The 23451-nt window shown below is 43.6% G+C and overlaps 1 protein-coding gene across 2 annotated transcripts; it reads left to right on the top strand.

Annotated features, from left to right (window-relative positions):
- Positions 1–1593: 1593 nt before the first annotated feature.
- On the top strand, positions 1594–15748 carry LOC125428584 (zinc finger protein 345-like). 2 transcript variants are annotated; one of them, XM_048488944.1, is made up of 5 exons: positions 1594–1724; positions 2480–2609; positions 3983–4131; positions 5229–5358; positions 11773–15748. In XM_048488944.1, the coding sequence occupies exons 1-5, from the start codon at positions 1710–1712 to the stop codon at positions 13845–13847; spliced, it is 2499 nt and encodes an 832-aa protein (XP_048344901.1). In that variant the 5' UTR covers positions 1594–1709; the 3' UTR covers positions 13848–15748. The 2 variants fall into 2 exon arrangements, with proteins under 2 accessions (XP_048344901.1, XP_048344902.1); XM_048488945.1 differs by lacking the exons at positions 1594–1724; positions 2480–2609; positions 3983–4131; positions 5229–5358 and adding an exon at positions 10387–10986.
- Positions 15749–23451: the final 7703 nt, after the last annotated feature.

Below are 23451 nucleotides of genomic sequence, written 5' to 3'. Positions count from 1 at the left end.
TCATCATTGCTGGAGATATGGGGCAGACACCAGTTTCTGAACCAAACATCCTCCCAAAGGAAACCCTTTTCAATTGCCAAGGACTGTTACTGGCAACAGAATACTCTGCCACTGAACCATAACTTGTCCTCTCACTCTGGTGGAAATTTCACTGCCATTTTAGTCCTCCTCGCATTAGTCATACAAGCCAAGGATGACAGGCAAGCTGCTCCATACCAAAGCAGAAAGGCTAGAGAATAAGAAAGCAGCTACAGGGATCTGCTAGTAAGCATTCAATTAGGGCCAGATCCACCCCTCTTGATCACAGCCTTTGCCATTGATGGATTCCTCCTTCCTCTGGGGCTGAGGAAAGGTGGGTCACGAAATCAAATAAGGGCCCTGGAAGATGATCCCTCTCTCTTATCTTTATCCCTGATAGGCGGGAAAAGATCTTACATCCCCTAATGCCTTTTCCTCCTCTGGGAAGAAAGGATGTTGGTGGCTCCCGAAAGGGGAAATTTTCCCCATTTGATCATGTCTTTCTATTCGTAAGCCTTTTTTAAAAAGACACAAATCCTACAGGCTGCTAATTTGACAAAGATGGAACAAACCAACCAACAGCAATCAAGGATGAACATTTTTAATACCTCAAAAATATGACCTGTGCCTCACTCTAGAAATGCACAGAGATGGCATTTTCATGTAATGCTGCATCCTTCAAATGTCTGGGTCTGAAGAGGAGATCTGTGCTACCTCGAAGTCTTAATCCTAACCGGCAACTTTTAAGTTGGCCTAATCACCACCATCATAGCTTTTTGTCTATCTATCCTTAAGGCTCCTGCAGACCACACATTGGTCCTGGCAGGTAGGGATGGCGATTCTGTGCCCATACTTAGTATCATGAACGTGCTTCCTCCCAGATGTTTCAAAACATTTCTGAATTTTGTAAGAGCTACAGCCTGGACTGCGTGTCCTTCGCCCACAGGGAGGCTTCTGCATCTCAACTGAAATTCAGAAATGGGAAAGTGAACCTCAGAAACACGTGGCTGATAAGCTGCTCTATAAGGAGGGGTCAGATTTTCAAGCGAAGACAGAAAAAGAGGGGATAAAATGCTCCTAGTATTGTAAGTAATAGGAATAAACTTCTTCAGGTAAGTTCAAAGAACAAGCCAACTGGAAACATTTCTCTGGCCCCTTCCACACATGCAGAGTGATGCCCTTTCAATGCACTTTGCAGCTGTACGGAATAGCAAAATCCACCTGCAAACCATTGTGAAAGTGGATTGAAAGTGCATTATTCTGCATGTGTGAAAACTTAGGGGCCTCTAGCTCTCCTTTCCCCACTTGCAAACCAGACCCGCCACAGTCAGGTTCCGCCTCCCGCCACCGAAAATAAAACTCCCCTTTCGCCACTTCTCACCTATCGCCGTGAGTTTGAAACCCACCTATTTTTTATGGCCCTCTGGGGAAGATCCCCTGCCTAGAGAATGGCCAGTGGGTGGAGCCCTTTTGGCTCGCACGGGCAGCTGGGAAGTGTAGTTCCCAGTTGCGGAGCGGTCAGTGTGGCCGAGATCGCCTTTGTGGGCGTGCCCAAATCAGTGTGCGCTTTTTTTTTTCCAGACAGAGAATGCGAGCGAGGGAGGGAGAGACACATTTTGGAAACTCGGAGTTTCGGGTGAACTGGCCTCTTCGCCCTTTTTCCTTGGACGGAGGAGAGATCTGGCTTTTGCATGTCTGCAGGACAGGTGAGTTTTAGGTTTCCGAAAGAGATCCTGGGAAAGGGAAATGCGCGTGGATGGAGCGAGAGGCCGGGAGGGAAAGCGCTGCCTGGGGTGGGCTTGCCAACTTCTCGGGGGCACCTGGAGATCTCCCGTTAGTGCCGCTCATTTCCAAGCGATTCCGATCAGATCCCTTGGAGAAAAGGGCTGCTGGGGGGGGGGGGACACACACACTCTGGGGGGGTCATACTCAGCTAAGGTCCCCCCCTTTCCAGGCTCGTTTCCCCAAATCTCCATCCCTCAGCCCAGAGTTGGCAACCCGAGTCGGGAGGCAGCCCTTGGGGCAGGAAGAGAGAGCTGCTTTCCTTGGCCAGGTCTTTCCTCACAGAGTCCTTGTGGTTTCACATGCTTGAATGTTTTCCCTGTAATCAGACCTATGGGACATCAACTTTATTAAAAGAATGCAATACAGACAAAAAATGTATTGCATTCTTTTAATAAAGTTGATGTCCCATAGGATTTTTCCTTTTTTTTTTCTTTTTGGTGAATGCTAAGGGTAGGAATAGATCAGTGGTTCTCAACCTGTGGGTCGGGACCCCTTTGGGGGTCGAACAACCCTTTCACAGGGGTCGCCTAAGACTCTCTGTTCCATCTGTAAAATGGATAAATAATAGGGTTGGGGGTCACCACAACATGAGGAACTGTATTGAAGGGTCGCGGCATTAGGAAGGTTGAGAACCATTGGAATAGATGAAGAACTGGGCAATATTTTCTTCTTTCAGAGATCCCCGGTGTCCTTTCAGGAAGTAACGGTGTCCTTCAGGGTGGAGGAATGGCCTCTGCTGGATCCCAGCCAAAAAAAAATCTACTGGGAGGTGATGCAGGAAAACTATGAGATGGTGGCCTCTCTTGGTAAGGACCTTTTCCCTTTTATCATGAGCATGTAAGAGAAGGGAGGGGGTGGCATCTTCCTTTTGTCCTCTTTGATTTTTGAAGTCGTCTGAAAGGTTTGGCTCCTAAGATGAAGAAAGTACAGGATTTCGACATCTGATGTCTCATTCAGTGGGCCATCAAAGGAATCTGCCTTAAACACAGTGGCGTACCTAGGCAAACTGGAGCCCTGGGCAAAACCTGAGTTTGATGCCCCCGCCCCATGGGCGGCCACCCTCCCCCACCGTGACCAAACAATGATTTTTTTCTCCAGGTCTTTTCAAAGTCACCATCACATTATAGAACATGCCCCAACTCACAAATCTGAACTCAGCAATGGGCCATGCCACACAGCAGAGATAATTTTTTTGAAAACATTTTCAAAATGCTTTCGAAATGTTTTATTACTGCTATGAAAACATTTTATGGTGTTGTATCCAGTCCCCCCAATTGGGCTCCCTAGTTTAAACAAATGATGCTGGAATCCACCCCCAAAGAGCATCATTTTCAATGGTGTTTAAACTAGGGAGACCAGATACTGCTTTTAAATCCACTTTAAAGGGAGAATCTGGGGTCCCCAGTTTAAACAACATTGAAAGTGATGCTATTTTGGGGTGATTTCTCCCCCACCCTGAAACAGCATCACTTTCAATGTTTAAACTGGGGACCTCAGATTCTCTGTTTAAATCCATGCTAAAGGGGGTGGAAACAACAACAACAACCTTTATTAGGCATTGAGAGAATAAAAGAAAGAAAGAAAACAAGTATTGGCAGGAAGGGGGTGGATTTAAATGGAGAATCTGGGGAAATTTAGAGGGTGCCTGCTGTCAGGAGTGCAATTATTAAGATAGCAGCACCAAAATTTCAGAGTATCTTTGTGAAACCCTACTGATGATACCAACTAGGTTTGGTGAAGTTTGCTTCAGGGGGTCCAAAGTTATGCACCCTCAAAGGTGTAGCCCCCATCTCCTACTAGCTCCCATTGGAAACAATGGGGGATGGGGGCACTCCCTTTGGGAGTCCATAACTTTGGACTCCCTAAACCAAACCTCACCAAATCTGGGTGATATCATCAGGAGAGTCTCCCGAAAAATCCCTGAAATGCTAGTGCTGCTAGCCTAAAAATTGCGCCCCTGCAGGCCAAAAATGGAAAAAACACTGAAAATACAAAAGAACCCCACGAACCTGCATTTCTGTCGCCGACCACAAGGTGGCGCCCTGGGCAATTGCCCACTTTGCCCAATGGGAGGAACGCCTCTGCTTAAACAGTGAAGAAAGTGAAGAAACCTTCTCAGGTACTTTAGTAGGTCTCCGGGCAGAGATCCTTTTGTTTTGTTTGATTCTCAATGTTGCAGGGACCCACAATTTCCAGATGGACTTGAGAGCACCAGAATGGTCCCGCCTGTCTTTCGGAAGCATTGACTGGGTGGCTTTACCTGGAGACAGAGAGGGCAATTTGGGGAACGTGGAATTCATTGGGGAGTTTGCCTTGTCTGCAGAAAAGGTGGGTTTTTGATTCATAAGAAGGCCTTGGGCAAGAATAGGAGACATTTGAATGGAATGAAAGTGTGTGTGTGTGGGGGTGTGTGTGTGATGAAAAGCTGGAGAGGCATGAAAACTTTGGCAGGATGGAACACCAGGAGAGTGTCTTCCCAGGCAAGATCTCTGCAAAGGGGAACATTTGTTTTTCCACACACTTGACTGTATTCTACGCAACCAGTGTGGATTTATTTTATCGTACATGGTTAAACAACCCATTGGCATCCTCCAGCAGGGTTCACATTCACGCTCCACGTTGGCTCCCATTGCTTGTTGCACACTCAATGCAGTAGCCACCCTTCCAAAAGATCATATTTTGCTCCTTCTTGTCTGACTTCTAGGGAGTCAACCTTTCATTGCAAAGTAACCCGGGCCAGATTGTTTCAATTCTGTTCTTTTTAATATTGAAAGTCCCCTGAAGTTGAAGCCACTGAGATGATGCAGTAGTTTAGTTCTAGTTCAAATGCAGTAGTTTACTTCTAGTTCAAAGTCAGCCCACGGTGCCCAAGTGTCTGGAAAAGTTGCTGAGGAAGCAGGTTTGTGCAGCCTGCATCCATCTCCTGCGAACCCCCAAGGTCATAGCTGGGAGTGGATAGGCCTTGCGTTTGTTAGAGAAAATATAAAAACAAACACCTTGGCCTGAACCATGCCAGTTTTAAATTCCAGCTTTTAAATAAGATAGAACACCTGTGGCGACAAATGTTTTCTGGGTTGGAATGTACAAGACAGTATATTTGATTCTGGTGCAGTTGATTAGGATTATTTTCATATTCTTGTTTTCAGTAAATTTGATTAAGAGAAGCCCAATTCTGTGCAATTATTTAGAGTCTGTGTTTGCTGGAGACTTCTAGTTCTTCTCGGCCTTTTGGCTGAGCTCAAGCGTAACATACTCTATGCGAGTCTATCTGTCATGGGCTTAAAATAAGTATCATCATTTGAAATACCATTGCTTTGATGTATTGCATTCTTTTAATCAAGTGATTGGCCGACTGGATTCTTCTTTTTGTTGTTGTTGAATGCTCAGGGATAGGAGATTGACTGGGTAACCTTTTCCTCCTTCAGGGATCTCCACTATCCTTTGAAGAGGTAGTCGTGTCTTTCATGGCAGAGGAATGGGCTCTGCTGGATCCAGGCAAAAGAAAACTCTACTGGGAAGTTACAGAGGCAAATTATGAGACCGTGGCTTCTCTTGGTAAGGCTCTTGGGGGGTTGTAATGGACTCTGTGTGGATGTTTGAAAAGCACATTGGCATGGTGGCCTGAAGTGCCTTCAGCTGTTTCTGATTTTCCAAATTTCTTATTACCTAGACTGAACTGATCTGGCCATGCTGACCCATGCTTTGACCTAATGGTTGGATTATTGCAATGGGCTCTTTATGGGGCTGCCACTGAACATAAGTCAGAAACTACCAGCGGCCCAGAATGTGGCAGCCCAACTGCTGTCGGGCTAGCTTTTGGCAAATATGTTGCCATTGGTTACCTGTGTGTGTCTGAGTTTTCAGGTGGTTATGACCTTTATGACTCAGGCTCTAGGGAGGGCAGAAGCTGGGCTGCAGAGAGCCGGGGCGGGGGGGCGCCCGAAGAAGGAGTTGTCTCCGGGTGCCATTCCCCCCCATACGCCTCTGCATTCCAGCTTGTCAATATTCATCTTAAATTGCAGTGCCCAGAACTGAACACAGCACCCTAGGTGAGGTCTGACCAATGTAGAGTACAGTGGTACAATTACTTCCCTCGATCTAGACCAGGGGTAGGGAACCTGCGGCTCTCCAGATGTTCAGGAACTACAATTCCCATCAGCCTCTATCAGCATGGCCAATTGGCCATGCTGGTAGGGGCTGATGGGAATTGTAGTTCCTGAACATCTGGAGAGCCGCAGGTTCCCTACCCCTGATCTAGACAATATACTCTTATTGATGCATCCCAAAATTGCATTGGCTTTCTTGGCTGTCATATCACTCTGCTGACTCATGTTCAGTTTGCAGTCTACTAAGACTCCGAGATCCCTTTCACATGTACTGTTGTCAAGCCTGGTGTCACCTATCCTATATCTGTGCATTGCATAGAATCTTACATTCATCTCTGTTGAAATCTATTTTGTTAGTTTTGGCCCAGCTCTCTAATCTGTCCAGATCATTCTGGAATCCTGCCCCTGCCCTCCAAGGTATTAACTACCCCTCCTAATTTGGTGTCATCTGCAAATTTGATTAACATGCCTTCTGTTTCATTATCCAAGTCATTGATAAAAATATTGAATAGCACTGAGCCCAGGACAGAACTTTGTGGTACTCCACTACTCACTTCTCTCCAGGATGAAAATGAGCCACTGATGAGGACTCTTTGTGTTCAACCAGTCAACCAATTACAAACCCATCTAACAGTTGCATTGTCTAGTCCACATATTTCCTGCTTAGTTGCAAGAATATCATGGGGCACCTTGTCAAAGGCCTTACTAAAATCAAAGTATGCTACTTCCACAGCATTCCTTCCATCTACCAAGTTTGTCACTATAAAAAAAAAGATATAAGATTAGTCTGGCATGACTTGTTTTTAAGAAACCCAGGTTGATTTTCAGTGACCACATTATTCTCTTCCAAGTGCTTACAGACTGTCTCTTTAATGATCTGCTGTAGAATCTTTCCTGGTATTGGTGTCAGGCTGACTGGGCTGTAGTTGTTTGGGTCCTCTTTTTTCCACTTTTTGAAGATGGGGACAACATTAGCCCTCCTCCAGTCCGCTGGGATGTCTTTTGTCCTCCAGGAGTGCTCAAAGATTATAGCAAGCAGTTCTGAGATTACTTCTGCCAGTTCTTTCAATTCCCTGGGATGTAGTTCATCAGGAAAAATATATGTAATGAACCAGAGACAGTATACAATTTATAGAAGGGAAAAGAACCCGTCTGGCTCTAGCGCGAACTTTAAAACTCTATTTTTAATGAAGATAATTAAAACATTTATATAACAGAACCACAACTCTAAATCAACAACAAAGTATACATATTATAAGTAACAACAACAAAACAATGAATAATACACACACAGGGGATCCCAAATACAATAATATCAAGTCTTTATAATAAAGGTATCACTTTGAAAGAGATCCATGTAGATGTGTAGGATGTGTAGGATACCAATGGTGTAGATGTGAAGGATACCAAGTGTCTGATGCCTGTAAATACTCAACTTCCGTGGATGAGCTTCATGTACTTATAGATGAACATACAAAACATCAGGATGTTGATGGAGAAATCCTTGGTTGGTGGTCAATAGAAGGTGGGAGTATTGACGTGGGGAAAAAACAATACTTTCGACTGTTAGGTCTTCCTCAGCCACTTTAGGCACAATCATTAAATATAAATATACAAATATATTTGTATATTTAGGAACCAAAATAATCTGGCTCACACATACAAAAAAAATCTAGTTATCTAGTAACTGACTTTCTAAGATGCTTGTATGCGTGTAGGTGATGTCTTGCTTTGGAGCTAGATAATTTTTTGTATGTGCGAGCCAGATTATTCTCAAGGTCTCCTGGGAAGTGTAGTTCCCCCCAGGCTGTTTTTCAGCCAGAAGCAAACAGGCTGCTTTTCCAGCCTGAACTTTTTCAGGCTGAACTAAGGTAAGTGTGGGGGGGGGGGGGGCATGGGGGTGGAAAAAACAGAGTATGCACCAGACGCAGTTTGGCCCAGCTACGTCTCTGGTCAGCCTCCAGACCTTTCATGGCTCCTATAAGCCAGCAGAGGTGCTGGCAGAGATTTTCACAGTGTATCTCTATATGGTTGTTGGGTTTTTTTTTTTAAAAATCAGGCTTCCTGTGCCACGGGAAAGCCTCGTGGAGCTGGTGGAGCAACACTCAAGCCGCAGCATCACTGTCCACCTCAGCTCTGGATTGATCTTTTATTGGGGGCGGGGATTATCTGTCCTTTTTTGAATCTATGACTGCATTCACTTCTCCTAGGTGATTACTTTACCTTCCTGAAAGTCCAATATTAGTTGATTTTTTTAAAAACAAAAGTTGTTTAGAATTATTAGGTGTGTAGACATTTCCATTGGTGTATGTTGTGTCATCAGGCAGTTTGATTTTCAATAGAATGAATCTGCAATCAGAATCTTTAATTTTGTCAAGAACTGTTATCTGTTTGTTCCTTAAATAAATGACTACTTTTTTTTGGTATGAGTTGAAGCAGAATATGCATTTCCTAATTTTTTGTTAATAAGTGTTGGTGCTTCTCTTTTACAATCATTTCTTGTATACATCCTGTTTTTGAATTCAGTTGAAAAATGTTGTTCTCTTTGAAGGGGAGTTTGATCCATTTAAATTAACTGAAAAGATCTTCATTTCACTTTTTATGCCCTAAAGCTACTGTTTGATCCAGTTTATCTTCTTCTTTATCTCTTAACCGTGATAAACGGCTGTCCAAGGTGGTACTTTCTGATGAACCTTGTGGGTCTTTCTCACCTGTAAGATGTTCTGTTAAATTTTGTGCTTGCTTTAGTATTGAAATTATTTTCTTTCAAGTGGCTAAGATAATTTCTATGGCAACAGGTATTCTCTAATAATATTTTTATTTTTCTCTTTATTAAGAGCTGCTGTAAAGAGTTGAATTCACTTCTTTTCCTCAGTAATGTATTTGGTGGATCTTGAAAAATATTTCTCTGTTGTCTATTACTACAGTCTCTTCTCAGTGTTTCCAAAAATCTTATCTCACACATTTGTTTATGCGTGAATTTCATCAGAATGTCACTTGGAACTTATATGCAAATCTTGAATTGATTCAATATATTTGCTCAATCTCTGAGGGTTCTTTACTACCTTTTAAGTAGTCTCGTATCCAGAGGTGGAGCTACCAGGGGGTCAGGATGTGAGCGTTGCACTGGGCACCGATTGGGGGGGATAGCCCCACGGCACCCCCCCCACACACACACACACACTTACCTTTGTGAAACAGGGCAGGCTGGAGAAGTGGCTTGTTCCCTTCAAGATGAAAACGGCCTGGTGGGAACTACACTGTCTGCTCTCTGAACCGAAACACTGAATTGAAATATAGCAGAAGGCCACCATCTGGTGGATAAGATAAAAACTATATAGTGGCTTCAGAAATATTACAATGTTCAAGGATCATCAGCAAATTTAAGATTTTGGGCTAATTTGGCTGTTCTGTTTTTCTTTTTTGCCTTTCTGGTGGATTTTTTTCTGTTTTGTGTTGCTAATATCTTGTTTCCAGATATCTGGATCTTATTTTTTGATATTTGGATTTTCGGTGGATCTCGATTCAGACCTGAATTTGGTTTTTAACAGACTATTTGTGTTAGGTAATTGGGTTGCATCATATATTCCACCTTTTTTTTTCTTTTTTTGATTTAGGAGCTTCTGATTTTTAATTTTTGCTCCTGACTGAATTTTTTTTCCTTTTGTGATATCTGGATTTTAAAAGGGTGTTTCTTTTTCCTTTCCCCCCTCTCTCTTTTATTTCCAAATAAGTAGTCAACTAAACATCAAATTGGTAGATGTTAACCTTAAATAATTTTTAACTCAGTTTGTCACCGTAGTGCACTAATAAATATTAATAAATATTAATATTTTTGGTTATATTTTAGTCCTTTTCTATATTTACCTGGTGATTATCCTTATACCCCCTTGGATTATATTTCCCTTTACCCAAACGACTCTTGGTGTGTTTTCTCCCGGTTTGGTTTATTATATATTTAAAGTAATAAATTTTTATTATATCAAGTTATATTTTATCATTACATCACTATATATTATATGATTACTAAGACTTGTCTGAGTTGTTAAGAAATATTAATTGCTGGAGGGGGGTGGGGAAAACTAATTTAATGTTTCAAATCTAAAATGTAATTGAGCTAATAGTGTAATATTGATGTTGATGTATGGCAAAATTGTGTAATATTACAGCAAAGCACAAGGAAAACAGCTATAAATAATGGCTCAGACCAGAAAAGTTGGCAAGAAAGTACCACCAGAAGAAGAAGAAGAAACTTTAGTTTCAGCCGATACTCTTAATGAAATACTAAACAAAGTTAGGAGCACCAATGAAGAATTAAAAAAACAAATCCAAGATACAAGAAAAGAAGCTCAAGACTTAAAAAAGAAATCTCAAATTAAGGCTCATTCCGCACATGCAGAATAATGCACTTTCAAACTGCTTTCAGTGCTCTTTGAAGCAGTGCAGAATAGTAAAATCCACTTGCAAAGTTGTGAAAGTGGTTTGAAAATGCATTATTTTGCCTGTGCGGAAGGGGCCTAAGTTATCAGAACAAAATGCAAAAGAATGTCCTCCCCTTTTCAACCAACCTATCTTTTAATTGTTTCATTCAACAGCGCTACCTAGAGAGAGTGGGATCATGGACCCCAGGCTTTCCATTGCAATAACCCATTCTCAATCTACATTAGACCACCTTGGCAAAGTTAATCCTTTTTTGACAAAGGACATGGTTGGATAAGACGAAGTGTTTGTCATGGTTCTTCATTGATACTTCATAGTACTTGGTGGGTTATGTTGGCTCCACAGGCCCCTGGGCAGTGGTGGGATTCAGCCAATTTGCACCGGTTCAGTAGAAATGGTTGTAATCCCACCACTGACGGGGGGGCTGCCGCTGTGGCACTTGCTTGTGCCCCGTCCCCCCAGCCTTCATTCAGGCTACCTCCTGTGCTCCCTGGGCTCTGGGGAGGGCAGGAGGCAGCCTGAACCAAGGCCGGGGAGCGCAGTGCTTGCCCAAGCCCCATCCCCTCTGCCTTTATTCAGGTCCTGGGAAGAGCAGGAAGCGGCCCGAGACTGCTGCCACCCTCCTTCGCTGGCTAAGGTAAATGGGGCGCAGCAGGGGGCGGGCAAACTGGTTACTAAATTTTTAGAATCCCACCACTGCCCCTGGGGTGTGTTCACCTGTTGTGCTCCACCAAAAATCACACAAAGTGGTGGAAAACCGGATGGTTTTTTCTGCACAGCAAAGCAAAATAGACACAAGGGGATTGTTCCAAACCTTGTGCAATTTGCACAGGGTTGGATTCATTTATATATTTTTTCAGGGACCAGCTGTCTGCTTGCTTTGACCCAGGTGATTCTCCTGGCCCTTACTCCAGATCTCCTGCCTAGGGTTCTGGTTTGCCCAGGAGAAATATTCAATTTGTCCTGGCATAATATACGTTATGTCATTCTTGATTCCCTCTGATGCCAGCAATTGACCCCTGTGCTTACAAAGTACAGAACAAAATATTTATAAGGAACAATGTTAGTACCTCTGGCTAACCTTGAGCCTACTGTGGTGTAGTACATAAACATAAGAACATGAAACATTCTAATAGGTCATAAACATTAGTACATAAATATTCTGTTAGGTCATAAATTTTGCAATGTAGAACAGCTTACTTATTTTAAGATAAAGAGTTAAACATTTCATTTGTTACAGTTTTACCTGTTGTTCGTAGCTTATGTATTTCCCTCAGGAGGGGGTCACTCTCTGTTATACATTGCTGAGGCATTTTTACCTTGGACCCTGTTCTTACTGTGGAAAATACAATTCAGTACCAACTGTACCTGATACGTATTTCTTACTTTTCCTCCTTCTTTGATTTCTGTCTCTCTTTTCCAGTTGCAGATGTCAAGGACATGGTGGGTGACAAGGAAGCAGGAAGAGGAATTATGGAAAGACATAAAGATCTTGAAGAAAGGGCAAAATATGGAGATCAAGTGGTGCCAAACCAGCAGCAGCGAAGAAAAAGAGAAGCAAGACAAAAGCAGAGGAAGGAATTGATTGCCCATCAAAGCAGGAAGATGCCTGAGATCCCAGTCCAGAATATAACACAGCTAAGAAGGAGAAAGCATCACAGTCCCAGCAAGGCACCTGCATTCAGTTGCAAATCAACCCATGAAAACCATCAGAAAAAGTATAAATCGTTGGATTATGAAAAGAGGGTCTACTGGAATAGCGAACTATCTAAACATCAAGCACGTCATTCAGGGGAGAAACTATATAATTGCTTAGAGTGTGGGAAGTGCTTCTCTGAGAATGGCAACCTAGCTAAACATCAAAGGATTCACACAGGGGAGAAGCCACATAAATGCAAGGATTGTGGGAAGTGCTTCTCTCAGAATAGCACACTAACTATACATCGAAGGATTCACACAGGGGAGAAGCCATATGAATGCAAGGATTGTGGAAAGTGCTTCTCTCAGAATAGCAACCTAACTACACACCAAAAGGTTCACTCAGGGGAGAAGCCATATAAATGCTTGAAGTGTGGAATGTGTTTCTCTGGGAATAGCAACCTAACTGCACATCAAAAGGTTCACTCAGGGAAGAAGCCATATACATGCTTGAGGTGTGGAAAGAGTTTCTCTCGGAATGAAACCCTAACTGCGCATGAAAGGGTTCACAAAGGGGAGAAGCCATATAAATGCTTGGAGTGTGGAAAGTTCTTCTCTCAGTATGTCCACCTAACTGTACATCAAGTGGTTCACACAGGGAAGAAGCCATATAAGTGCTTGGAGTGTGGAAAGTGCTTCTCTTGGAGTAACACACTAAGTGCACATCGAGCAGCTCACATAGGGGAGAAGCCATATAAATGCTTGCAGTGTGGAAAAAGCTTCTCTTGTAATGGAAACCTAACTCAACATCAGAAGATTCACACAGGGGAAAAACCATATAAATGCTTGGAGTGTGGAAAGAGCTTCTGTACAAATAACCACTTAACTAGACATAAAAAGATTCACACAGGTGAAAAGGCATATAAATGCTTAGAGTGTGAAAAGACATTCTCTGAGAAGGGCAATCTAAGAAGGCACCAACAGGTTCATGCAGGGAAGAAACCATATAAATGCTTGGAGTGCGGAAAGAGTTTCTCTTGGAGTGGTGAGCTAATTCAACATCAAAGGATTCATACAGGTGAGAAACCATATAAATGCTTGGAATGTGGAAAGGGCTTCTTTAGGAAGAACAGCGCAACTGAACATCAGAAGGTTCACACAGAGGAGAAGCCATATGAATGCTTGGAGTGTGGAAAGAGATTCTTTACAAAGGCCAAACTAAGTAATCATCAAAGAGTTCACACAGGAGAGAAGCCATATAAATGCTTAGTATGTGGAAAGAGATTCACTGAGAAGCGCACCGTAACTAAGCATCAAAGGGTTCACACAGGAGAGAAGCCATATGAATGCTTGGAGTGTGGAAAGAGATTCTCTGAGAAGGGCACCCTAACTAAGCATCAAAGTGTTCACACAGGGGAGAAGCCATATAAATGCTTGGAGTGTGGAAAGAGATTCTCTTTGATTGCAAGCCTAAATGTACATAAAAAGATTCACACAGGTGAGAAACCATATAAATGCTTGGAGTGTGGAAAGGGCTTCTTTAGAAAGGACAGCGCAACTGAACATCAGAAGGTTCACACAGGGGAGAAGCCATATGAATGCTTGGAGTGTAGAAAAAGATTCTTTGCGAAGGACAACTTAAGAAAGCATCAAAGGGTTCACATGGAGGAGAAGCCACATAAATGCTTGGAGTGTGGAAAGAGATTCTCTGCGAAGAGCACCCTAACTAAGCATCAAAGGGTTCACACAGGGGAAAAGCCACATAAATGCTTGGAGTGTGGAAAGAGATTCTCTGCGAAGAGCACCCTAACTAAGCATCAAAGGGTTCACACAGAGGAGAAGCCATATAAATGTTGGTAGTATGGAAAAAGATTCAATCGGGGCACAAGCTTTAGCTTACACCACAAAAGCCATGCAAGGGAAATAGCCATCTAATCTCATTACATGGGAAACCAATTTAAGTGTGAAACCAATGGGAAACCAATTTAAGTGTTCCCCATCTGGGGAATATGACAATTTATACCCCACTAAAACATTCCCTTCTCACTGGACACAGTGTGTAACAGACTTCCCTCTGTGATACAGCTCTGAAGATGCCAGCCACAGATGCAGGCAAAACGTCAGGAACAAGATCCACCAGACCATGGCCACACAGCCCGGAAAACCCACCACAACCAATTTAAGTGTGTTCATTGTTTCCACTCATTGAAAAATAAGGGAAAATCCATTGTAGCTCAACCATGGGCATGAAGTCCAGGATACTGAATCCAAGAAGATGAATGTGCTAAATGATTGCTACTGAAGGAACTCAGTTCAGTTTGTCCTGAGATGAAGCAGAGAGGTGTCAGCACAGTTGTCAGGAATTCACATGATTGCATTTGTGATTGCTGGCTGACCCAGCCCCTCTTTGTAACTGGCTGGGCAGATCTTAGCTTTCATCCTTGCTTTCAAGCAAATGGCATCTATACATTAAACAGGTGCTGCATCTTTTTAACCTGCAATTCAACACTCAGACAATGCCAGCATTTCTTCAGTTGAGTCTGGTGAAGTAAGGGCCTGCTTCCCTCAACTGCTGCCTGGTTGGAATTAAGGAATGGCCTTTAAGGCTGGAGATCTTCCATCAAAACATCCTCCTGCTCTTTAGATTCATTGTGCTGGATTTCTGCCAGAGCTGGGTTTCTCCTTAAACAGCTCCTTCCATGGTTCAGGGACTAACTCACAACCTTCAATGTGCTTTTTGCTAGGCTGAATAGACAACTTTACGGGCCAAAGATTTGAGGTGATCAAAGCCCAATGACCAATCAGATCCATGCTTGGGGATCAAAAAAAATCACACAACTCTGTTGCTGACCTAGTTGTTACTAGACTGCCCGTGGTGGTAGTGGGGCTCTGTTTTAAGACAATGGTGTCTCTACCCATCCTTTTTCAATCCTTGGGATGCCTAGCAGTGCCATGCCAAAATGATGTTCTCTGCACTGGCTAGTGTACCCACAAGGACAGTAAAATCTTGTCTGAACTTTCCCTCTCCCAATCTTGCAAATAACCAACTCACACCCTTCCTAAAGGGTTTTAAACTAACTCCCTGACCTGCAGAGCGTTCCCATCTCCAGCCCTGCACAACCTGCCCTGCTAAGACTTGCTGATGTATTTGCCCCAAGTCTTCATGCCAGTGATGTAGTAACTTAAAACTTCTTCCTCTGACTAATTTCTCTCTAAAGACTACCTTATTTACATTGTAATTGTTTTACAGCTGTAATTTCCCCCTTTTGGGCACTTCCTTCTTAGCCACTTAAATCAAGTGCTCAACCCATTAGACTAATGTCCCATACTTAAGCTTTATGTCTCTCTCTATGTCTCTCCATGGAAGGGCAAAACTCTCCTTTATCCAGGAAGATTAAACTCTCTAAGCATGGTCAGAGGGCCCAACCTTCCCTATAAAATAGCCACTTTCCCAAATGCTCACAGCCCAATACTTCTGAGTCTGCCTTTGGGTTCAGTTGCTACTGCGTATCATCTGCTTTTCATCCTATTTCCTTGAAGCCCAGTGTAGGTCATGGGACTCTGCTTCATGGACCCAAAGCCACTTCAGGATCTAGTACAGCTTTGCCCCCAATAATTTTCTCAGTCCCTTCACTATTCCCAACCTATCCCCTCAACACTGCATATATCCTAAGTTTGTATGTGTGTTCTGCTGCTTTGATTATTGTGTGCTTGTATATTTATTATTAAGTACATTTACCATAATTAAATTGTTAAACTTACTGCCCTGTGGATTTCTTGCAAAAGCTGACTTTCTCATACATAGGCAATAAAGACCCTGAGCTTGCTTGACCTTTTGCTAAGCCAAGAGTCTGCTCTCGCTAATTCCCCACTCTAAAAGGGACAGACTCCAACCATTTTAGATAATACAGTGACCTTAAAGGTGAGGCAACAAGGTAGGATTTATTCTGCAGCCATGAACCTTCCCTTCCCACAATGACACAACAATAATTTCATCAGCTTTTAGCTGGAATGTGACACTGCAGTTCTGCGGCCTTGATAACTTAGGGAGTCAACCTTGAGACCATATTTTACTCCCAGCACCTGGTTCCTTATCAGTTTTAAAAGGTCAGAGCTCTGCTACAATAGGAGCACACAACACAGTTAAATTCTACCATTATTTCAAAGAAGATCTTTAACAATAGTGCAGATTGGTTCTGGTGGGTTTTCCGGGCTGTGTGGCCGTGGTCTGGTGGATCTTGTTCCTAACATTTCTCCTGCATGTGTGGCTGGCATCTTCAGAGGTGTACCACAGAGGGAAGTCTGTTCCATACTGCAGTGTTGAGGGGATAGGTGCAGATTCTCCATTGCTGTCAGAGACCCTTGTATAAAACTTTTGTATAAAAGTGAAAAAAAAGCAGTACGCCCTGCACTTGGATACACAGGACTTGGAAAAAATAGCCTTTATATCGATCCAGACAGCTATTAGAAAAACTCATCTTTTTGTAAAGTTGTGCCCACCATATTCTTTCTGACAAAGCACAGTGAATTACAGCAGGGGTGTAGCTAGAGTAAATGGAGCCCAGGGCAAAATCTGAGTTTTGCGCCCCCACCCCCCCATTTGGGCAGCATCCCTCCCCCACCCAATGCGACCCAAACAAGCATATTTTTGCAAATTCAGGTCATCCTGCAAAGTTACCTAATCAGCATTATAGAGAATAATGCCCCCAAACACACCAAATCTGGAAACACACCCAGGGCTCCCTAAGTTTAAACAACATTGGAAAGTGATGCCATTTTTTGAACGCTGGGAAATCCACCCTGAAACAGCATCACTTTAATATTGTTTTAAAACTACAAGAGCCCAGATTCTCCTTTTAAAATCCCAACCTTAAAGGGGATACTCTGGGCTCCCTAGTTTAAACAACATTGAAAGTGATGCTTTTCAGTTTCAAAGGTAGACTCCCACCCCAAACAACATCATTTCTCAATGTTGCTATTGACCAATGAGTTTTCTGGGCTGTGTGGCCGTGTATCCTTGTTCCTAATGTTTTTCACCTGCATCCTGTGGCTGGTATTTCCAGCGTTGTATCTCAGAGAGAAGCTCTAATTATACACTGTGGTCCAGCCTTCTCTTATAACAGACTTCCTCTCTGATGATGCACCTCTGAAGATGCCGAAAGCCACAGATGCAGGCAAAACGTTGATCAGGAACAAGATCTACTCGGAGCTACGGCTACACAGCCTGTAAAACTCACAACTACTCAGTTGAATCTTGGTTTTGAAAGCCTTCAACAATACTTTCCTAATTTTTTTTTTTTAAATCTAGGGGAGCCCAAGGATTCTCCCTTTACCAAATCCATTCCAAAGGAGGTGGATTTAAAGAGAGAACCTGGGGAAAATTTGTAGGGAGTGCCTGTCAGGGGAGCAAATGTTTAAGCTAACAGTACTAAACTTTTTAGGCTATCTTCAGTAAGACTTCCTCTCTGATTTAATTACCCAGGTTTGAGGTTTCCAGGAGTTTGGTTCTAGGGGGTTCAAAGTTATGGACCCTCAAAGCTGGTAGCCCCATCTACCATTAACTCCCATTGGAAATAATGGGGGGATGGGAGCACCCAGCTAGGGGTCCATAACTTTGGGACCCCCTGAACCAACTCTTCACCAAACCTGGTGGTATCAGTAGGAGACTATCCCATGATACCACCCTAGGTTTAGTGGAAGTTTGCAATCTCAGGGGATCCCAAAGCCATGGACCCCTGCAAAAAGGTAGCCCCATTTACTATTAGCTCCCATTGGAAACAATGGAGTATGGGGTCACCCATTTTGGGGGTCGCAGCTTTGGACCCCCTGAACCAAACTGCACCCAAATCTTGGCTGGTACTTCCATCACTGTGAGAGTCACTTGACAATAGTCTGAAATTTTGGTGCTGCTAGCCTAAAAACTGCGCCCCCTGCAGGGCAAAAATGGAAAAAAAACCTGAAAAATAGAAAAAGCCACTAACGAACCTGCAATTTTTGCGCCCACCACAAGGTGGCGCCCGGGGCACTTGTCCACGGATGTCCCCATTGTAGCTACGCCTCTGAATTACAGTACTCTCACACGAAAACAGCTGAGGATTCAAAGAATAAGGGGAAGGAAATTATAATTAGGAAATTGGAATTATCTCTGTTCTCCAGACTACAGAATTTAGTTCTCCTGGGCACTTCAGAGGACGAACTACATAGCATTATAATCCACTGAGGTGTCTTTCCTCCCCAAAACGTGCCTTCCTCAGGCTTCACACAAAATGTCCAGGAATTTCCCAATCCATATTCTTTGCAAATCCCAACATTTGCAAATCTAATTCGATGCTTGTGACAAAACAAGCAATGTCCTCTAAAAGGGGTTTTTTGTTTAATTTCCGGTCCCTCTGTTTTTTTGTTTCAGCTGAGTTTTCATTAAACCTTTCAGTACCAATTTTAGATTTAGATTTTAGATTTAAGCATCAGTAATTTTAGTTTCTTCCATAACAGGTCCCAGGGACAGAAAGCACACTCTCCATGGGGAAGAAGCTATAACGGCCACAGCACAAAACACCCTGTATCCTCGCAAATTCTGGTTATATGGGAGGCACAGAGAAAGACCACACTGTATTTGTGCCATACCACAAATGACACCTCCTTCAAACCAATGCATTCCCCCAGCCAGAGGACTGGAAAAACAAAAAACCTTTTTTTTTTTACATTTTATTTTATTTAGAACTTGGGTTTTTGTGTCAATGCACAAACAGCGGCACATTCAAACACTGGGGCAGCTTCCAAAAATAGCCACAGCCCAATCAGCCACACCACCCCTACAAGGCCCAGCATTGCCCCAAAATGAAAAGACTCAAAAAAGAGGCCAATCTGTCAAAATTGAAGATAAGAGGAAAGGTATTCCATAACTCTTCTCTGGGTCAACAGTTTCATTAAGCTGTCCAGTACTACCCCAATGTCCCTTTTTGGTCTGCTGTTGCCAGATCAGATTCCACCAGCATGTATGTGAAGTGTGATTTTTTTGTACCAATAAACATCATTTTACATTTGCTCACAGTGAATCTCATTAGCCATTTTAATGTGGTTTGCCATTAGAAAACTCATTTGAAGAGATGCTTTTGGAGCTCTTCATTTTTGTTTGCTTTAAGCATCCTAAGTAATTAAGTTGAAAAGCATCGGTCCCAGATTATTCAGGGATGCTGCTAATAAATGGAAGCCTTCTCTCAACTGATCACTCCTAATGGCTTTACCTTTGCTGATTTTATAGTTAATTTTGTCCAGTAATACCACGTGCTATACTTCACCTATCCATTCATCTCTGCCCAACAAATATGGCTGATTGCAGGCCTGTGCAAGCGATTGTTATGCTACAACCAGAGGCATGGGGTGGGGGGAAATGGCACCTGGGGCAACATCTGCTCTGGCTACACACCCAGGCCACTCCTTTGGTGGGCGGGCCAAGGGGCACCCGACGGCTGCCTGGCCAGGACGCTACTTCGGCAGCCTGGCTGGATGGGCTAGGCCTGCGGCAGACTCGCCAGGCTGCTCCTTCAGCCGGCAGAGCCTCCAAGGGCACCCCTCGGCCCTGCTGAAGAAGCAGCCTGGTAGGGCAGGCCAAGGGGGGAAGGAGTAGGGCTACGGGGGCGATTTTCTGGGGGGGGGGCCCACATGACTTAACTGGCAGCCGCCCAGGGCATTTGCCCCCAGAGGGCCCTGTTGAAGCTCCGCCTCTGGCTACACCCAATGTTTTAAGTGCATATTTTCTTTCATTTGGAAAATCTCTTGGAAACATGCTTAGCAGAGCCATCTTGGGTATGCATAAGTTGCAATTTAGGAAATTGTTTGTCCCCTCAAATATGTTGGTTCAGAATTCTTGAGCTAATGAGCAATACCACCAAACATGAGGGAAGATGCCCACCTCTTTGTTACATTGTGAATACATTTTGAAAGTGAGGCACCATCTATACATTTTATAGCACATTTTCTCTTATTAGATGCTACTTTTGCAACATCCTCATGTAATTCCTGGAAAACATCTTCTGAGATAAATTATATTACAGATCTCTTTCCCATCTATTCCTCTGAATTGTACTCCTACCTTCCACTTCTGCATACAGACTATAGATAGTTGGCACTAATCAGAGTGTGGAAATGTATATTTCAAAATATCATCAAACATAGGGGGTGGGGGGTGGGGGTGGAATGACCCTCTGATTTAATTGGATATCCTTGTAATTCCTAATCTCTCCCAGAATCTGAAACCACTAGTTTGAAGGACATCTGCAAACTCATTCTGATGTAGTAATGGCATTTATGGAAACCTTTCTAGTTTCATTTTCCTTTTATGCTGATCCCATACTGTAACCTGGGCCATGCAAATATAAATCCAAACTCTTCTACTCCTTTTTGCCTTGCTATTATTATCAGTTGCCTGTTGTGTAATACCAGATTCATCAGAATTTCTTGGTAATTCATTCTGGAGTGACACGTCCACCTCCTTGATATGGCCAGTCTTTTGCAGGATGATGCCATGAGAAGGTCCCATGAGTAGGACCACTATGCAATCAGGGCACAGTTCACATGGGCTATGTCCATGACACAACAGATCAAAATCTGAAAGAAAAAATCCTGGAAAATCCAACAGAACATTATATTTATCACCTTACTTTCTCCCCCTGACAAGAGAACATCTTTACACATTCCTCATTCTGCAGCACTCCAGAGGAAGAGCATTTTCCTTTCATGCTGTTCAGAACTGTGGTTTGGATTCCAAAGTCCTTCAATGGCGGCGGGGGGGGGGGGATATTAACATTTATACCATACTTTCCTGCATTTAACCATCTGGGCCACAAAGGTGGCAAATCCTCACCCAGCCACGTGGGATTGCAGTACAGTCTCTCCTGTTCAACTTTTCTTTCCTCCTGCTTGCTTGTACTGTCACCTTTGGGGACTTGCCCAGTCTGGATTCCAAAGATCCTCCTGAAGGAAACTCTTTTCAATTGTCAGGGACCACTGGCGGATAACACAAGGTACTCTGCCACGGAACAAGAGTTCCTCTTCCCATGCGGCTGGAAACTCCAGAGCCATTTCTGTCCTCCCATCACTCTTAGTTGTACAAGCAAAGAATAATAGAAAAGCTGTTCTGTATCAAAGCGGGTAGGCTAGAGAACAAGAAAGCAGCTGCAAGAATCTGCTGGCAAGGATTCAGTTAGGACCAGATCCATCCCTTTTGATCACAGCCTTCTCCATTGATGGATTACGCCTTCCTTTGAAGCAGGTGAAAGGTGAACAAGAAATCAAAGAGGAGCCCTGGAAGACAATTCCCTTCCTTTCTCTTCTTTATCTATATAAAAATCTAAACGTGTGTTTGTCCCTGATGGTCTCCCTCAGAAGCTGCTGGACGGATCACCCCCAAATTTTCACAGGACGTCCCTCCCTGTTGCAGGCAGGTAATCAGACCTTCACATCACCGAAAGTCCATACCTGAGCCAGGTAGAACGTCTTTTTCCTGGCGCATCAGGCCACGAAGCTGGCTGTGTTTAACTGTCACCCTTAGAATGTTCGTGCAGCATGTCTGTGGCCTGAGGGCTTGGGATGCCCTTAGAATGTTTGCTCAGATGGCCAGAGATGAGCAGTGAAAACAGTAAATAGGTAATACTGGTAAGTCATATAAGTGGAAGTGAAACACATACACACTTTGCTGTGTGAGACGTCAGGTCGGGTTCCCCCCCTCCCTCATATGCAGGTAACTTTCACTCTCTGTGCCTCACCCACTGCTACCACACAACACACATACTCTCATACACATCCAGCTCATCCTCACACACCTCACTCTTCCCTCCCTCACATCCAGCCACCACTTACCCACTTCCTCACCCACATTCGCCACAGCTCTCTTTTACTAAAAGCGAGCTGGAGTTTGCCTTTTTCTTCTAAGAAAGTCCATGGGGTGGGGGCGAACCAACACTACCGACTCTGCTTCTTTTGCACATGGCCCTTTAAGAGCCCAGGGAGCTGGCCTCGATCTGAGCGCCTCGCCACCCTGCCTCTGCTGCCTGACTGGATAGCCTGCTTGCCCCAGTTCTGCCTTACCCAAGCCAGGACTGTGCGTGTCAACCAGCCTCATGGACAGCAGGATTCGTACTCTGGACAGTTCCGTTATGGAATGGAAAGGGTTACCTTATACTAAAAAACCAAGACACCACCATATAACGATGTGCATTGAAAAGGGAAAGAGGGATTCCATTTGACCACCCCAAAAGGCTATGCTGGGGATCATTGGACCTGCATGGACATCTGTGTGGGTTGCGAACTGTGATGAGAAGGACAATTGCCACAGCAACGCGTGGCCGGGCCCGCTAGTTCCTGATAAAAAGGAAAAGATTCCGCACCCCCCAGTGCCCTTTCCTCGTCTGTGAGGAAAGAGACATTGGCAGCCCCTTGAAAAGAAAAATATTTCCGTTTTGATCATGTCCTTACATCTCTAAGCATTAAAAAGAAGAAGATTCAAATCCTACAACAAGCCACAAATTTTACAAAAATGGAACATGCTAATGTAACCCCCATGCCCAGAATGGGTTGGCCCAGAATGGGTTGACCCAGTAAGGGGGTGGAGACTCGGAGCAGCAGAGAGGTTGCAAGAGCTCTTTTGCAGAGGACAAGGCTACCAGACTCGGACCTTGATTTCTATAAGCCCTTAACACCTTGTTAAGGTAATTGCAATATTGTTGGGAACTACTGGGAAGGTAGTTGTTGTTTTGCTGTGTTGTAAATGTTGGAGTTTATTGTTTCAGGGTTTTCTTTTGTGGTTGTAATGGGTGAGAGTTCTCCTGGAAACCTTCATCATGTTGCAACCTGTTCATCAAGCCCTTGGAGTCTTCAGGAGCCAGCCAACTTGCAAGAAGAAATTGGACTTGGCAGTGTCAGTGGACTGTAAATAGAGGGACTTGAAATGCAACCTGAACAGGACCTTGAATTGTAACGTTAAATGTTGATGTTTAATGTTAATTGTAAAGAGAAGTAAACCATATTGTTGTTTAAAAATTGGTTCTTTGCAACTCCTTCCAAGTACTGCCCCACAGAACCCACAAGCTGAGGTTACACTAAGACCAATAAACATTGGACACTTATTCAGACCTTTTTCAGGCTCACTCTAGAAATACAGAGAGGTGGTATTTTCACATAATCCTGCATCCTTCAAAAGTCTTTGTCTGAAGAGGGGTTCTGTGCAGTCCTGAAGCCTGAATGCTGTTCAGCAACTATAAGTCTGTCTGTCTGTCTGTCTGTCTGTCTGTCTGTCTGTCTGTCTGTCTGTCTGTCTGTCTGTAGGTACCTACCGTGTTTCTCTGAAAATAAGACAGTATCTTATATTAACTTTTGCTCCCAAAGATGCACCATGTCTTATTTTCAGGGGATGTCTTATTTTTCCGCTCCACAGCTGCCTGCTCTGGTGTTCTGTTTGACGGGCATG

The sequence above is a fragment of the Sphaerodactylus townsendi genome, linkage group LG03 (genome assembly GCF_021028975.2).
Source record: "Sphaerodactylus townsendi isolate TG3544 linkage group LG03, MPM_Stown_v2.3, whole genome shotgun sequence".
Taxonomy (NCBI): domain Eukaryota; kingdom Metazoa; phylum Chordata; class Lepidosauria; order Squamata; family Sphaerodactylidae; genus Sphaerodactylus; species Sphaerodactylus townsendi.
Note: the sequence above shows the minus strand (reverse complement) of the source record. Positions and strands in the feature narration are given on the sequence as shown.

Excerpts from the sequence above, each read along its gene's own strand:
- LOC125428584 (XM_048488944.1), top strand. Across the intron at positions 2,610-3,982 it reads TGAGATGGTGGCCTCTCTTG|GGACCCACAATTTCCAGATG; the intron begins GTAAGGACCTTT and ends TCAATGTTGCAG. Across the intron at positions 4,132-5,228 it reads TTGCCTTGTCTGCAGAAAAG|GGATCTCCACTATCCTTTGA; the intron begins GTGGGTTTTTGA and ends TTCCTCCTTCAG.